The sequence below is a fragment of the Mytilus galloprovincialis genome, chromosome 1 (assembly GCF_965363235.1).
Source record: "Mytilus galloprovincialis chromosome 1, xbMytGall1.hap1.1, whole genome shotgun sequence".
NCBI lineage: Eukaryota > Metazoa > Mollusca > Bivalvia > Mytilida > Mytilidae > Mytilus > Mytilus galloprovincialis.
In genome coordinates, this window is record NC_134838.1 from 119,193,001 (window position 1) to 119,211,804 (window position 18,804).

An 18,804-nucleotide genomic window follows, 5' to 3' on the forward strand; every position below is an offset into this window, starting at 1 on the left:
GTTAGTTTTTCTCGGTTTTTGGTTTTCTATGTTGAGTATAGTGTATTGTTATTTGTCTTTTTGTCGGGATTTTTTTTTGGGGGGTAGGGTCTTTTTTCGAGATTGATTCTTCCTTTAGTATCCTCTAGCCTTTCGTTGGTAAGTAGTTGTTTCATCTGGATAGATATCAATCTACTGAATTTCTTAAATTACAACCTGTTAAATCAAATACATAGGACCGAAAAAGGGTGAAATAACAAGATAATGACTTTCAAGACTAGTGAGGTATACAGGAAAATACTGAAAGTATGACAAATGTTGGTTGATATATTTTATTAATTCAGTCGTCTTTTAATATCATATGCATATTAATATAAAGTTTGTTATGTGTAAAAGACATTGCCTTTTTGAATCAGAAATTCATTCATCCATGTCTAATGTAATTCCTATTACAATTATAATTATCATAGGCAAACAGGTACTTGTACCAAAAGTCTATTCTTGGTTTCCTGAAATTAAAATTATTTGTCACAATTGTCTTCCCGTCAACATAATCCAGTTTGTTATATGATTTACTAGATGAATTGTAAATTTCCATTTTCATCCCATCTGAGCTGGTAAAGCTGTAAAAAAAAATCATATGTTTTCATTTAATTTGAAAGCAGTTAAGATATTTTTTTTTTCATTTCTTTTCGCGTATAGTGTTTGTTTTCTCGACTGAATTACATCGCATTTTAGTTATGTTCCTGAACACTTTTGAAAGATAAAAAAAGTGGAAAGATTATTTTTTTTTTTTTATGATACATTGATATTTATTTAGTCTGGTGTGTTTGGTGCAATTCAGTATTCTTATAATTTTCTCTTTGAGCTCTTATTTTCTGTTTCAAGATTGGTCGCTTCAGGAATACGTCATATTTCTTCGGGGGGGGGGGGGGGGGGGGAAATGAAAAATTGTCCTAGCAATCTTCCTTTTACAATGATTATTACGCTGAACTGAACTCTACAAAAGTTATATGTAACAAACAAAACGAAGAAATAATTTACTCAAAGAGGAATTAATGCGCTTACATTGCCAAATTATCTTGTATGACAATAAATAAAAATACAAATGAAATAAGACAGATTAGCTTTATCTTATTGCGCTCGCATCTGACATACCCTTTTCGAACATATTCACTGATAAGTTTCATCGTGTCCCTAGAGACTCTTGCATCACGTCGTGTATACGAGAAGTTCGGGTGTCCAATTGTAGGCACTCCAAATACATAAAACAAATCCCATCCATGTTGTACTCCTTGTGATGAATTAAAATGTTAACAAATGATTATTATAGAATCATTTGAATTGATAAAGAGACACACACTATGTTAATATCAGTATCATGATGTCATAACATTTTAACAATTACTCTCGACCAAAACTTTTTCAGATATAAAATTTAGAGTTGTTTTAATTCGATTCAAATTTGTGATTATTTGTTGTTTATATTTTTCTACCAAAATGACTGATTTATTTCAAGGCAGGCTTATTATACCTTATTATATCTGGAATCAAACTACATTATGAAACTAGACTAAGGATTTCTAAGTAAGAACCAAGTTAGATCTTTGTATTTTCTGTTTCTAAACTTCACCCAACAACTATTTTGTATGCTGATATATAATTTCTATCAAATCATGACAAAAGGGGTCGAAAGATACCAGAGGGACAGTCAAACTCATAAATCGAAAATAAACTAACAACGTCATGACTAAAAATGAAAAAGACAATAGTACCCATGACACAACATAGAAAACTAAAGAATAAGCAACACGAACCCAACCAAAATCTAGGGGTGATCTCAGGTGCTACGTTGTGTATAATCTGAAAAAAAGTACATGTTTTATTGTATTGGAATTAATCCCATTTATTTGGTTTCCAGGGTGTATCAACTTCCTTGTAAGAAAATATGAGTGTAGATTTGATAAATGTAACCACATATTGCCAAAATATCCAAATAAAGAGAACGTTGGAATACACCATCTATACTATTAAACGAGAAGACCTCATTTTGAGTGTCGCTTCTCTTCTTTCCACAATAAATTAATCAACACGCCTCTGTGTCCTATAGGTACAGTGCATAGTCGCATTTGTCATCCATTTATATGATTATTCAGATTGAGTTATTTTGGGAGAAAAACGAGAAAAAAGGTATCCGGATATTGTCCCGTCATTGGGCGAAATTTTAAGTCAGATTAGACTTCCGGTTTGCGTTTTTCTGTATACTTTGAACATACATACTACGAATAAAGTGTATTTATCTGCTGTCATTTTCAAGTTTACTATCCACGGCGTTCACAGAGTTTATTAAATGGAGAGGGTCTGTATACTATATCAATTGACCACCATGGATCGATTAGTAAACTTGGAATTGAAAGTAAATGAATTGAAAGTTAATACACTTTATTTATGTAGTAATAAATGTTCATAATATACAGATAAGCGCTAAAATTATTCATGTGAACTTTTGATACCTTTTCTGAAATTCTCCAGTCATTAAATCTTTTACAAAATTCATTTATTACAACAACAATAAAAGATTTGGTATGATTGCCATGTTGAGACAACTCTCCACAAGAGACCAAAATGACACAGAAATTAACAACTATAGGTCACCGTACGGCCTTCAACAACGAGCAAAGCCCATACCGCATACTCAGCTTTAAAAGGCCCCGAAATGACGATGTAAAACAATTCAAACGAGAAGACTAGCGGCCATATGTATGTACAAAAAATGAACGAAAAACAAATATGTAACATAAACAAACGACAGCCACTGAATAGCAGGTTCCTTACTTAAATGTTCATAACATACTAAATGTATGTTCATATTGAAATTGATAGAAAAACCAAAAATTGGGAATTTTGGAAATGAAGGAGGAGGGATAAAAAAAAACACATTTTCCTGTCCCCAATAACCTATGACTTATGATACATTTGCTGAAATTCTCCAGTCATTCAATATTTTACAAAATTCTTCCAACAACACTTTACATACTTTAAACTACGTTCTGAATGCCCGCGATTTCGCGGGTGTGTTCTAGTAGACTTTAAAACGTTATCAGAGTGGCGATCCAGAATAGATAATAATGCATATGATACTAGTATTTTGTGCGATTTCAGTCATTTTGTAATATATTCTTTTCTATTTCTAAACTACTAACAATATAAAATACCTGTCCAGTGTGGTCCTGGTTTGTGTTCTGAGATATACTGAAAGCTGAGCATGAAAACTTTCTTTAATTTTTCCGAAATTCTATCTGCTAGCTTTACCATTGGAGCAAAAAATCCAAGGTCTGCATTCATGTGTAAATACTAAAACAAAATTGTTAAAAATGGGTTAAATTTGAATATAAAATAAAGGTATGATAGCCCATGTGATATATTACCACCGAAGTCCGAAATAAATTAGAAACAAGACTTATGCAACTTAAGATTTATAAGAACACATTGAATAATTCAAACATTGCAAATGTATTTCTGTATCTGACATGATTAATTTCTACAAAAAATGTGTGAAGTTATTCAATACATTTTCATTTGAAATTTTTAATTTGCACTATTATATATACATAATGACTTCTTGGTGTACTCGTGTTAAATTTTGGAACTTGATTGTAATACTACTGTCTATTTATTATCACGTTAAATAAAGCAGTACCTTTTCTTAATGACACATTTATTGTAACAATATGTTTGATTATTTTGTGTTTCTAAATGTAAGAACACGCCTAGATATCCCATTTTCCTGCTCTAAATATAAGAACCACCTAGATATCCCATTTTCCTGCTCTAAATGTAAGAACACGCCTAGATATCCCATTTTCCTGCTCTAAATGTAAGAACACGCCTAGATATCCCATTTTCCTGCTCTAAATGTAAGAACACGCCTAGATATCCCATTTTCCTGCTCTAAATGTAAGAACACGCCTAGATATCCCATTTTCCTGCTCTAAATGTAAGAACACGCCTAGATATCCTATTCCTGCTCTAAATGTAAGAACACGCCTAGATATCCCATTTTCCTGCAGACATAACTTAACGATGCATTATATATCTACAAGCATATGCATCTTAGACATAGTTGGCAATCTTTCAGAATAGAAGCATAAGCAATTCGGATTTTTTTTGTAACTTTCATTCACAGTTAAAATACAAACATTATTGTCTCATTGGGAATCATAGCATGTCTCCATATTTTTCAATTGAATTTTAGAAGGAAGAAACCGAATAAAAGTTTTTATATATTTTCATCAAACAAACCAACACCTTTTCTTTATTAACCTTATTTTCCAGTTATTTTCTAAATCATCATCAAGTGTCCTACCTGAAATCTAGCGAGTAAAGGCTACAGGGCACACCTTTGATGTGCATTATCCAGATTATAGCACAGTAAGAACAAAGAGAATTTACCCATGTCATGTGTAAGAAAACAATTAAGCGAGTACCTTTGCATAAATAAGGGACGAAAGATACCAGAGGGACAGTCAAACTCATAAATCGAAAAAAAGCTGACAATGCCATGGCTAAAAATGAAAAAGACAAACAAAAAAACAATAGTGCACATGACACAACATAGAAAACTTAAGAATAAGCAACACGAACCCCACCAAAAACTAGGGGTGATCTCAGGTGCTCCGAAAGGGTACGCAGATCCTGCTCCACATGTGGCACCCGTCATAAACTAGCATTATTAGACTAAAATGTAATGATTGTAGTGTGTTGTACTTACGTGGGGAAAAGTTGAAATATTGTTCTTTATCCATTCCTTGTTTACTCTCAGAACGTCTTCTACAAATTCGTATAAGTATGTAATATAAATCATTTGTATTACTCATTTACATACACAACCCTTAATTTTTCACAATCTCTAGTTTGCAATTTTCGTATTCTCCTTTCTATGCGAAACATTTTAAATTTCAAATAACTTCACAATTAAATAAATAATCAACAACTGCTCTGTATATATCTTACTATGACGAAATAGAAAAACTGTACCTGAAACTAAAAAGTTCCTAGAAGTAACTTTGATTAATAGATTGTTCTCAAATTAATGAGATATAAGTTCATGGGAAAAAAGCATATATTTTCAAAATTGTTGAAACCTCCAAGAGTAACTACAACAACAATGAAAACCAATTTAAACTGTATTTCAGTGTATTACTAAGTAGTTATATTAAATTTAATATCAACCTGAGACTACTATAACACATGTGTTATAGTAGTCTCAGTATCAACGTATTATTATTTTAAAAGTCAACTGAACGTATCACATAGAGACAGTTGTAGCTATTGTTTAGCAATCACGGTAAGAGCATTATTTTAGAACGGCTATACCGTGTTAACAGTAAAAACAAAACTTATTTCAAAGATGGTATTCAACGAAGGCATGCTCACATAATCCCGAATGCTGGATACTATAAGTGAACACCCGAATGTTCTAGGAATACTCATTAAGTTATCTTTCATTGTATGATTCGTTTGTTATTGCCTCATATTTTTGCATATTTTTGTATACCCCATCCGTTCGTTCTTAATGAGAGGATGCAAATTGTTTGTAATAACTTATTTTGTAGGTTTTTTTTTTCATCAGATAGCAAATTTCATTGAGTACATATGTTTGCATTAACCGTGGCCAACAAATATATTCATGCGCGAGGTTGGTTCTATAACACAAATATACAATTTATGGGTGATAGAGGTTGCGAGTGTGGAAAAATAAATTCATTATCTCCAAATATAAAGAATTGTTAGGATTTAACGCCTTTTTATAGAAATTTATTGGTGTATAAACTGGACCAAATCACTCAAAAACCATAAAAAAAGTCATCTTTTTTAAAATGTTTTACTATAGAAATGTACAACGCAAAAGCAATTAGATATACATTTCCCAACTAATTCGGTATTCAAGGGTTTTGCAACTGCTATTCAGACTTTGTAAAAAGTCACCTGTTTCCAAGGAGAAAGTTGATGAACCAGGGCTATTTCAAAGAACATCTCGACTGTATTCTAAAAAAGTTCATCAGAAGAAACCAAACCTTGATGATAAATATTCCAACTTCACAAATAATACATGATATATAATGGTCTTAGTTTATAGATTCTAGGTACTGACGCTGTTTATCAGCTTAATAACGTGTTATAGTGTTCTTTCATCTGTCTTTGTGAATTATTAACCTTTGCTGTTTTGTGTTTTTTTGTGCTGTCCTTTTTGCGTACTTGTACATCCCGTCATTGTGTTATTGTGATTTGGTCATTTTTTTGTAATCCTGTCTTTTTCGTAATTACTTTTGTGCTTTGTCTATATGCCATTTTGTTTTTCTTTGTTGGTCGTTATAGTGATTTAGATTATAACACAGGGTGAGCTCGGTTGGCGAGTTCCAGACGATCGGAATGCACTGAATCAGCCGGAAGTTCAAGCAAACAAGACAGAACTGTGTTCTGAACGCGTTCCAATAGTACTGTAAAAAAATTAGGCGCAGACATAATTCAAAATGGCGGAGAAGGGAACTGAAAGATAAAGATACGATAATCTTTAGTTTTCAGTGAAATAAAAACTGCAAATTAATAATCTGTTCAATCAAGGATTTGTATAGAACGACTATACAAATCATTGGTTCAATGTATTTCAACGTACTTGATCATATATGCATTATTTTTAGGGAAATATGCAATAAAACTCCCTTTTCTGTAAGAATAACACTTTATAGTGGCCGTCAGATGTCTTTTTCTTGTAATGATAATTGTGAAAGTTTTGAAGTCAGTCTTTTTTCTTTGGACACTAAAAAATGTAATGTTTTGTTCGGAAAGGCCAAAAGATTTAGCTTACGGAAAAGTGAATCCAGTTGCAATTATGTCTCGAAAATTAAAATTATGTAATATCATTTCTTAAATATTTTTATATTGTTATAAATTGAGTAAAATAAAATACAAGATTAAAATAAAACAATAAGAAACGCAATCTATAATGCCGACTTATTCACTTCATTTTCTATATATATATATACAAATACCAGCAGGCCGAGTTTGTTATGATCCGAGTTTTCGATATGCCGAGTTTGTATCAATTGCCTGTATCAAGACAGGACTATAATTTTCCGTTTTGAATTTCCTTGCAGTTCGTTATTTTTTTTATTTTACGTTTTAAATTCAGGTTTAATCTAGCATTTGATCCGTGAAACTTCTTTCCAAACTGTTAAGATAAATTTTATCAGCATTCAAATCACTTTAAAGTTACTCTTAAACTACTACAACGAAGTTGTGCAATTGTTTTGTTTTAGTTCATTATAGGTTGAATCAAAATGTTAATAATCGTTTATACCTGTATAAGAGTGAGTTTTTGTAGATTAAATCAGTCAACCAAATTTGTTTACTCTTGTTTCACTTTCAATGTTTACATTCTTTTCCTTTTACTATCTGATCACGTCTAGCTCATGTGTAACCCAAAGTTGCTGAGATGTTCAACTGAAGTTAACATTTATACGGATCTAATAAAGGGATGATTTCAGTTTCCTTATTGTAAATTTTAAATTTCTGCGTTGCAAAATTCCAGGGTACCGGCACATGAAGTATATATCTCCCAGTTGGTACGATATTACAGAGCTATGCATTTAACATGTGCATTCTTTAATAGAGGGTTGCTCCTTGAAACAAACTTATTGAAGCATGGGTTCAGGTAAAGTTGCAGCTTGTATATCAAATGTGTCCTTCCTTAGGAAAACGCAATTTATACTTTTATTACCTTCAAATTTTCGTTTTCTGTCAGGAAACAAATCCTTGTTTTCAGCGATAAAACCATCAATTGTTTTATATTTATAATGTTCTTCGATTTCTGAAATAAACAAGTAAAATGCCAACACTTGCAACTGATACTTTTCGACCTGCACATTTATTTCAAAAAACATTTTTATTTCAATAGTTCAGAATACTAGTATGCTTGGAGAGACAGACAACCCTGGTTACAATGTATAGTGGTTTACCACATCAACAGCTTTGTAAAAGAAGTCTAGTTCCATATAAATATTTAAAAAAAAGAAGATGTGGTATTATTGCCAATAAGACAACTCTCCGCAAGAGACCAAAATAACACAGAAATTAACAACTATAGGTCACCGTACTGCCTTTGTTTTTCTTTGGTTAGATGTGAATTGCGTCTTGATCATAATAATAATAATATGCATGGCATTAAATGTGGAGCATGATAGAAAATTTATACGTAAACTTGTTTCACGTAACTTGTTTTAAATTAAATATGAGGTAGATTTAAGGAGAAAAGAAAAGCATTTGTAAAAGTTAGTTTCATCAATGTTTTTTAAAAGTGTACGTAAAATCAATTAAGATAATGTGTTTTACTAAGAATCATACATGGAAATATCTCTGACATTAACATATCAGTGAATCTGAAATGTGTGTCCCTGAACCTAAGTCTACCCTCTTAGCGTCAATAAAACATACACGTCAATACTACGTCGCAGTTATATCTAATTTAGCGGCAATGAAACATCCTACACGTCAAAAGTAAATATTTATCTGATAGTTGAGATGTTAAACAACTGCGTGGGAATACAGTCCCAATAAACAGTCCTGACCGATCTAAGCTGGTATGATATTTAAAATATGACAGCGGTAGAAAAATTGCAACAGAGACTGCGTATTTAAACATTCCAAATATATAGTAATTTGATAATAAGAAAAATGAGTAATAAATTTTTACTAAGGTTAAGTAATAGAACGTGGCTGTGTATTTATACACATCCCTGCCAACTGTAATTAAAACTAGTATAATTTAAAAATTCCTGAAAAGTGTAAGTGTTCAGTATGGGAGCCGGAGTTACTGGACACAAGTGATGGCAGAAAGTTAGTGATGGTAGGGAAAATGAGTGATTCTTTTATGTTTTTTCATTAATGCCCTCTGGGGAAACTGTCCTGAGCTTTCTTATCCAAAAACTTTCCCGAGCAAGTCTGTCGGCCTTTGACCAATCCTCGTTAGCCATGTATCACCATCATTGATGGCGATCCGATGGATACATCTGTTGTAGGGTTGTCACTGACTCAGACGTATATATATATATATATATTTGTAATAAACTCATCATAGATACTACGTCATATTTTTGTTTTATATATATATATATATATATATATATATATATATATATATATATATATATATATATATATATATTTGTAATTTATAATTTGTAATAAACTCATCATAGATACTACGTCATAATATAAAAGTCTATAGAAAGGACCAACCAGCAAATTTACTACGTACCGGATCGTCTAGAATAGGCGATACTATGCAGATAAGGAAAAAATTATATCAGTCTAAAAATGTGCATAACGGTACTGATATAAGATGTTATAATACGAAAATGTTGTTATTAAATCGTGTTGACAAATATTTGCAATTAATTAATTACTTCTCACCTTGTGGATTGGCTTGAAGACCTTCGTCGCGTGCCGTTAAAAACAAAACTGAATGTGCATGAAACTGGCCACACGTAAACAGTTTGTCTGGACTATCAGTAATGAAATCGCCATCAATAACACTTGCAAAAACAGGATCCTTCAGTGATGAATAAAATGATTAAAATCATCATGCAATGCTCATAATAGAAATAAGGAAAAAATGACATGATTGCCAATGAGACAAATAACCATCAGAAACCAAATAACGCGACTGTAAGCAACTAAAGGTTACGGCCTTCAACATTAAGCAAACCCCTTGCCGTATAATTAAGCTATTAAACAACCCGAAGTGACAAAAAATAAAACGGTTTAATACGGATTGATAATTTAGTCTTAGATTCATCATTTTTTTATTAGTTGTTAGTGGCTTTAGCTGTCAGATAACTGCGAGAACTCTCAGATATGTTCCTAGTGTGTTTATGTTGTCTGGATATACAAGTACCCAGCCACGTCCACTTGTATTTGTGTCCATCTGATGATTTAAGCCTTTTTCAACTGATTTGTTTAGTTCGTTCTAATGTTGTACTGTTATACCACTGACCCAGGTTAGGGGAGGGTTGAGATCCCGCTAACATGTTTAACCCCGCCACATTATGTATGCATATGCCTGTCCCGTAACTCAGTGGTTGACGTTTGTTTATGTGTTACATATTTATTTTTCGTTCATTTTTTGTCCATAAATAAGGCCGTTAGTTTTCTCGTTTAGATTGTTAAATACATTGCCATTTCGGGGCCTTTTATAGCTGACTATGCGGTATAGGGCTTTGCAAATTGTTGAAGACCGAACGGTGACCTATTGTTGTTAATTTCTGTGTCATTTTGGTCTCTTGTGGACAGTTTTCTCATTAGCAATCATACCACATCTTCTTTTTTATATTAAGTCTGTAAAGGATAATTTTCATTATATAATTAAGAATGGAAACGGCGTATGTTTGTCCCTTCGAGATGCTAGTCGTATCACTTTTGGTTTTTAAGGTACCTGTTTTTTTTCTAAATTTTCCTTCTAAGATCTTTATTTACAAAGGGTACTATTGACCTTATATATATATTATTTCATTGGTATATGTTTGTCAATATGTTAGCAAATTCAGATTGAAAATTTAGATATGCTTCAATTACGACATCAACTGACATTTTAAAATTATCAAAATTTACACAAATTAGTTCATGCAGGAAAATTTCTTGATCCAAACTTTTAAAACTTTTTCATGCAGTAAATTCCTTTTAAATTTTAAACACAAAACCGTTTAACCGAAATAAAATTATGTTGTGACAATCACTGAGACCTGGTTAAAATTATAATAATTTTTAAAAAATTTGCTTTGTTTGTCAGGATATCAAAATGATTCTTTACTACATTTACCTGATCATATAATAACGACGAGAAGAAATCATTAATTGGAGAACCTCCAACTAATTTTCTTATCTTTGCTTTAAACGCCTCACTTGGGACTAAACTGGTTCCTGGTCTACATTCTTTTGGAATAACCAACGTGTTCCCGGACCTTACACATTTTGACATAAACCAGTTTGCAATTGGGGAGCCACTATGAATAATGGCATTTCTAAACAAACCTGGCAAAAAAGAGGGGAAGGAATAAAACTGTTTATATCTGCACTGCATAATGAACTATTCAAACAGGTCATAATTGTCAGTTCATTTTTGTAAGTCTACATAATTACAAAAATATTTTTTTCGTTCAGTCTGTGTATGATATTGTCTTTATCTAGATTGATGTTTGTCGTGTGTTTCTGTATATATGTCACATTTGTTTTTCGTTTCTTGTTTTGTAAATAAATCAGGCCATTTAAGTTTTTCATTTATATTGTTTTAATTTTTTAATGTCGAGACCTTCTATAAGCTTCTATTCGATATTGGGTTTTGCTCATTGCTGAAGGCCGTACAGTGGCCTGTAGTATTTAAAATCTACGTCATTGGTTTTCTGATATAGAGAAATCAAACACTGCCAATGTTCTTATTTTTTAAATGAATTATTGGAAAAATTGAATGAATATTTCAGGCACATCTCATCAAAAACTGTATCACTTTTTTAATCAAACTCGATATGAAGTGTATACTAGTACTTTGTTAAAAATAGAAGAAACTTTATTGAATAAAGAAAGAAAATAACAATACCTTTAGTCAGAGGTGAAATTAGGTGTGCACCAACATCAGCTGCCCCTGCACTGTGTCCATGTATCGTAACTTTAGATGGATCTCCACCAAAATATCTAATGTTCCTCTGTATCCACTTCATTGCCAGGACCTGATCCATCAGTCCATTATTACCCTTAATACCAAGACTTTCATTGGCGTAAAATCCTAAAAATTAGTGTTAATTCTAGACATATAATATTATATACAGTTGTTGTAATGGTGTCACCAACGTACATATTGTTACCGAGGATGATAATTGTATTAATTCTTACCATAGTTGATAGTAATTGTTCACACAACAAATATGGAGTATTTTAAACCGAAAAGAAAGAAAACTGTTACAATGCTTAGTTATGATTTGTGTTCATTATTTTTTTCTTCTTTCACTTTCCTCCTTTAGACATGGTTTTGTTGGTCCTTCTATTGCTAAACGTTATAGGATTTTGGTTGCCTAAGTCGATAAGTTTCATCTTACATTTGTTTAAGTTTTGGTTAAAGGTGAAAGTTCTGTAATTAATTTCTTATAGGTCTTTTGTAATACTAGCTTTTACAAATTGTCCATATCTTCGCGCTACCTTATCATATGAAAGTATTACCGCGTGTACATACGTACCTAGTACGCTAACTCTGTAATTAAATGTCACAACAATTATTTGTCCGTTAGCCGCTAATATGTCCCCGTCAAACATTGCACCCATTCCATCAACGTTGGAACCTCCGTGTATAAAAAATAACACTGGCAGCTTTCGTCGTCGGGTCTACAGACAAAGTAAAACGTTTAAGGTATGTTAAGGAATATTTGAAATGAAATTGAAGGTGCTATAGAAACTATCCTAAAGGAAATTCATTACATTAAACACATGAATAGAAAAACGCGTTTCACCTCTGCTTCTATATCTCGAAAATACAGTCCATTGCTATTCATAACAATTTACACCCCAGTTATATTGTTATACTTCATAGTTTCTATTTCTGAAATCAATGTAAATTGAATAGATCTACTGTTACGAATAACGATGGATTTTGACCACAGGTTGTGACGAGCGGGGTTTCTGGAAACACCTGCTTCTACATCCTGAAAACGAAGTCCATTGTTATTCATAGCAATATAAAAAAAAAAATTTTAATTACTTATGTTTATATTCAGTGTAAACAAATATAGGATGAAAATAAGTTTTACTTCGGGATGCGGCTTGGGTTGATAAGAAACTCCTCCGACCTCCGACCGTCGGGGTTTCTTATCCAGACACAACTATCCCTCAGTGTATAACTATTACTGAAAGGAAGTGTCGAATAAATTGAATCACCACAACAAACAGTATTTTCTTACAAGAGTTTGTTTCGTAATTGCCGTCATTCCACTAGTTGAATTGAAGTTCAGAATGAAGTAGATTGTTCACCTTTTTCTATATTCTGAGCAAAATAAAAAAAAAAACTGCTAGTTATTCACGATTGAAAAATAGCTGTACTTTAATTAAGTTCCATGTACTGTGTAGGAAAATACTTTATATACCAAATGTTTGTTTATATATTATAATACATATTAAGTCCTAGGTTGAAAGTGGCAATAGTCAAACAAACAATTAGATTATTATTCTTTTTAGATTTTCGTATTCTTTTTTTTTAATTTTAAATATTAAGATATAAATCTATTTGAAAACTATTGATGCGTTATTGTATAAAGTACATACCATAGGTTTATAAATGTTCATGTACAAGCAGTCTTCGTTGAGGTTTTTGAAACCCGGTTTGTGGAATTGTATGTAGTTTAGATCAACAGTCGGGCAGGCAGGGGGCAGTTTCGTTGTTTTTAATACGATAGGGTGCCATATGACTGGTTCCTTCGGTCTCTGAAATAGAAACAAGCGAAAATACTAATGGAAAATTTCACTGGATACAGATCGAATTTTGACAAACAGATACTTCATTACACACATATTTTTTTTCATACTAAAACGCTTCCAGAATGTATAAAACAAAATTCTTACCTTGAAACGAAAGTGTCCAATAGGAGGTAATGCATAAGGCACCCCTAAGTATTCCTCAACTTTCAATCCTGGAACACGAGAGGTAACTTTTCCACGAATCCATCCGTAAATAGTCTTTCGATTTGTACCATGCTGAGAGGCAGGTGAAACGTTATTGAACAATGCTAGGCTAATAACTAAAAATGTCAACATTTTTCTCCACAGTGAAATTAACTTTTTTAACTTGAAAGTTTTTTGTACTTTTCTTGTTTAACTTCATATATAGAATATTTATATATCGTTTCCAATTACTGTACGGATTGGATGAATCTAATGTATTATTAATATGTATTTTTAACATAATTGCCGATGAAAACTGTACAATGTAAAAATAGGTTATTTCGGTGAAAGCAATTTGTTAACTTTCTGTCATGTTTGTGTGAGAGGAGTAGTCGAAGCGTTGAGCTGTTAACGATAAAGTCAAATGCATGTGAGAAGATTAGTCGAAGCGTTGAGCTATGTTACCTATAACCGACAGATGCGTAAGATTGTAGTTTAGAAAAAAAATTTTACGAGATAAATTTTGATGATGTGTACTTTATACTTTCAATTTCTTCAAAAACACATCCTGTTCTCCCTACGTAGAAAGAAAATTTTACGTGAAATACATTATATTGAATATTTAGATAAACTACTTTAACAACACAAATTCAAGTTACTGATGTGATATCTATAAAATACACAGTTAACTCGAAGAATGGGAATTATAGGGCACCTCGCCACCATAAGAACTATTCAAGCTACTGCATCTTTCCATCGCAACTTTCGTACAATGTTATCATGTGATACTTTTTATTAAAGTGTTTACAGTGTTCTACAAATACCAATAGCAAGTGAATGTTTATATTCAATAATATAAGAATAAGGATTTTTGCCAGAGCGTGGTACTCTCCCACTTCGAATATTTGGGTTCCTCGTATAATTCCGATGGGTCAAATATATTTATCAAACCTCGAGTAAATTGGTGACGATGTGATGGCAAAAAAACTCGCCACTTAGGGATTTTACTTACCCTTTATGAAAACTTAATGGTCACTCAGTAGCGAATCGTATAACGAATGATCACATCAGGATATTCCCGTTATGTTTCGTATAGAAATAAAAAAAAAAATGAAATATGATAACAACAAGAGTAGACACATCATGGCGTCATGACACCCCTATGAAACTACTCCCCCTTTACATTTTACATATACGAGATAATGTTTAAGCTCTAAACATGGTCATGAGTTGGGAATTGTCATATCGAATCCGATACCCTCAGTTAAGCATGTTGTAACATCTATTTCAATTCTTTGAGAAGTCCTTAGTTGGCCGGCATATTACAAAATAAAAAAAAAAGTGTCTCTTTATCAAAATTAACATTCTATCGACATTTCAAGCCTTCGCTACGGTTTCTACAATACATACTAATATCTTGCATCTAATATTTGCCACTGGAAGTCAATCAAAATTTATGTAAAAAGAACGACTCGAAAAAAGTAATAATAAAGTGAATTGAAAACAAGTAGTTTAAGTTATTGTCACTTAAAAAACTAGGCAACTAATATAATTAATCAAAATACAGTAAGTTAAACAAAACATTGCATTCGTATCAAAATGACATGGACACATTTGTACATTATGCGTAGAAGAATGACCGGGAAAGAGGTCAGAGGCCGGATAATAATAACATTCCCAAACTAACTACGCAATTTAATGAAGTGAATTTACATGTATTCGCAAGTATAAGAGCACAATGTGACTTGTAGTGAGTTCTCATGATTGTACATTAGTATACTGTATGGCTGATAGTTTAGCTAACAAAATCATGCAAATCACTGTTTGATCAAATTTGAAAAATAAATGAAATAAAGAAAGACGGATACATATCCATATATAGGTAAACCTCTTGTTAAAATTTCATGAAACTCTATATGTCGTTCCAAGGTTCATTAGGCATCTTTCTCCCTTTTTTCTAGATGATAATGATAAATAAATAAAAAAGTTTAATTTCAAGAAGCAAATATAGCTTGTGGAATTATCTGTAGAATTATATTCATATGTATATCACCGTGTAGAACGCCACATGCGGGGTTTTGGCTATGTTTGACACGGGGTGGCAATTTCGAAGCGAAGAAAAACTATGAAAGTAAGCTCAAGTATTAAAATTTCTTTTTTTATAACTCTTTCTACCATATAATTTATTGCACGGAAGGAACTGAAACATAATCTATTTCCTTCAAGCAGAAGCAGTCGCTTTCAGTGATTTGTTTTCTCAAACACCTCTCCCTAGTTTTCCGTGTTGCAGATTTTAGGCTTCATATGCAAATTTCTGGTTGAAAAACAACTTTAAACGACTTCCTCTCGTGTAATTTATACAGAATTGAATTCCTTTCATGGAATTTCACCAAACACCAGCTTCTTACTAAAAATTAATTGGTTTTAAAACTAGTTTTTAATCAAAATATAAAGTGTCGCTCGGGGTGTCAGATTTTGCTTCTCAAGGGGTAGAGGCTTTTAATAAAAAAAAAAAAAAAGAATATATTTCCATATAAATCGGTCTTTATCTGATACATTTTAGTTAAAACACATTTACTATGTTATAATAACACATTTCAAACTGAAGGTACTTCATTTTGCCTGTTTTTTAGTCTTATAAGACATGTGCTTTTGATTACAAAAAAAGTTAATAATGACTCAAAATATTTTGTTTTAAAGCTGGAAAATGATTTCTATTCCTTTTCAGTAACTATCATGGTCAGAAAAAGTTTACGGCTGTGGCTCAATGCACCGAAACATAGGGGAAATTACAGAGCAGACCTCCACAAAAGATTTGCCCGAAGCCACCAACAGTCAAACTCCATCAAAGTTAATCGCCAGGTTTCTCTCAAAAGCACTCGTGCACGCCGCAAAAAGCATTCACTCCTAAACGAACTCAAGTTAAATATTGTCAAGTTCTATTTTGGAAACTGCCAGAGCTAATTAAAGTTCATCCTCCTGTAATTTGTGGAAAATAAATGTTAACGAGACAATAAGAACACCCTTTGAATATTTCCATACAATCTGCATGATGTTAAAGGTGATGCTAGAAATCTGCAGGATAAATTAGCCAGTCAAAAGATGTACCATGCATACATAATTTCCCCCAAAACAGTCATATTCAACATCCTATCATTTGCCTACAATTGCATGGTATTTTGTTTACATTTCTATGTTAAATTTATTAAATGTAATCGTTCTGCAATTAATTCTTATTATATTGTTCATATGTTATATGCCCTCAAGAGGTCATAATTTGGTGAATAAATTTTACTCCTTCTGCATTGGGATCCAATGTCTTTCGTGCACTAAAAGTAACGTCCGTTGGCAAATATCTCATTATTTTTGGCAATAAATCAATTATTTATAACTTGAATTCTGTAGACCGGGATATTGACCGCGTCATTAGGGAAAAAACGGTTCTGAAAAGAGCAGAGGACTATATACTTTCCATACACAAGGCATCGTCTTGAACGTCCCCGTTCTGACCGGACGTGGTTGCGTATTTACGTCTTGTAAAAACAGCCCAAGTTTAACGAGATGACGAGAAATGCCTTTGCTCTAAGAGTCGTGAGAACATGGAATACAGTAACACTACCCGAAATTATACTGACTAATCACCAACCACAAATACATTTGAGAATAGACTAGACAAATACTGGATGAACCAAACTTTGGTGTATGACTATAAAGCAATAATCGTCCGAAGTGGAGAAGATTTAGATATAGAGACTGATGAAGAGGAACTTTAGTTCCTGTATCAGTAAAAGAACCTAAGTAAACCTAAGTAATGACACGGTGGGGGAGGATATGTACCAGTCAATGGGCCAACGCATGTTCAAATTCTACATCCTGAGCGTTTAGAGAATTCTAACAATATAAGTGCAAACAAGAACAAAGTACAATTAACTGAAAATAACCTACATACATAGATACATGACTCTATAATCTAATAACAATCGTGGCATTCCAAAACTGAAGAGGATAATGTATCATTACTTTCAATATATGTTTTATATAAACGGTGATTATTTGCCTCTTGTGTAGGCTTAATTAACTTAAATTGCTGTCACGCTTGATTTTTTGGTTTGTAGTTACAACCTTTAATTTGTTTACTCATAACTGGATAATAATTCCCTACTTATTTAAAGAGATAAAATTATTTTGATTAAACATTCTACATTTTAAAAAAAATATATTTTGTCATATCTCACATCATATTTGCACTTACATATTTAAAAATCTGTTCGAATTAGTGTCTCATTTAACCAATAAAATATATTTGACACCTCCCCTGGTTCTAAATAATGCCAACTTATTTTTAATCGTAAAAGGAAACAAACTTTGAATAGGAATAAAGGAACTGTTTCGTATAGGCCAATGTTACAAAATTCAATACTAAAGTAATACACACCAGAGAAGACATCTTGTGGTCAACATCTGTTCTCAAAAAAAGATACGTGTCTTCACCATGTGAAGTAAATAATAACAGGTATAATCAAAACATAGCATACCTGATTATATCGGGATGTAGGTATTTAGTCGAATCTTAACAAGTACTTGTGATTTGTTTACAAACCGGTATTGATAAAAATAAACAAACAAATGTCGAAATGTTCAGGACTTATTTAAATCTGTATTTGGGTTAGATGATGCAAGCATACGATATGTATTGCGTCTTACACTTTGAGAAGCAAATAATTTTTAACTACTTTATTAAAATATTGTGTAAAAACGTTAATAATGAGCTATGAAAGTCAAGTGGCTCGAGCATTTTTCTGAGTAAGTTCATTGAAGGTGGAGCACGAATGCAGAGTTAATTAATTATATTGATGTGCCATTTGTATGCAAGAGTGACATCCCTTTGTATTATGTGCCGATTCGAAAAAAAGGTATGCAAGTATTGTCTCCCTTTAACAGGATCATTATTTTATAATTAAGTATAGGTTTCTGATTTAATTTTGAATAATTACAAAATGTATCAATTCAATATATTTCAGTTTTTGTTATTGGTGTATCAAAGACATTGATGTACGAATATAATTTCATAAATTTGAAACGTTTAAAATGATTACTTTCCAATATAAAGAACCGTTCATCATTTTT

At 32.1% G+C, this 18,804-nt stretch overlaps 1 protein-coding gene across 3 annotated transcripts; it reads right to left on the reverse strand.

Annotated features, from left to right (window-relative positions):
* Positions 1-297: 297 nt before the first annotated feature.
* Positions 298-13,943, reverse strand: LOC143054682 (neuroligin-2-like). Of its 3 annotated transcripts, XM_076227707.1 has the most exons (11): positions 13,639-13,939; positions 13,342-13,500; positions 12,264-12,408; positions 11,630-11,815; positions 10,856-11,067; positions 9,451-9,589; positions 7,760-7,849; positions 4,751-4,809; positions 3,195-3,333; positions 1,138-1,273; positions 298-602 (listed from the first exon to the last, which is right to left on the reverse strand). In XM_076227707.1, the coding sequence occupies exons 1-11, from the start codon at positions 13,828-13,830 to the stop codon at positions 404-406; spliced, it is 1,656 nt and encodes a 551-aa protein (XP_076083822.1). In that variant the 5' UTR covers positions 13,831-13,939; the 3' UTR covers positions 298-403. The 3 variants fall into 3 exon arrangements, with proteins under 3 accessions (XP_076083822.1, XP_076083826.1, XP_076083834.1); XM_076227711.1 differs by lacking the exon at positions 1,138-1,273 and having other exon boundaries at positions 431-602; positions 13,639-13,942; XM_076227719.1 differs by lacking the exons at positions 298-602; positions 1,138-1,273; positions 3,195-3,333; positions 4,751-4,809 and adding an exon at positions 5,900-6,027 and having other exon boundaries at positions 13,639-13,943.
* Positions 13,944-18,804: the final 4,861 nt, after the last annotated feature.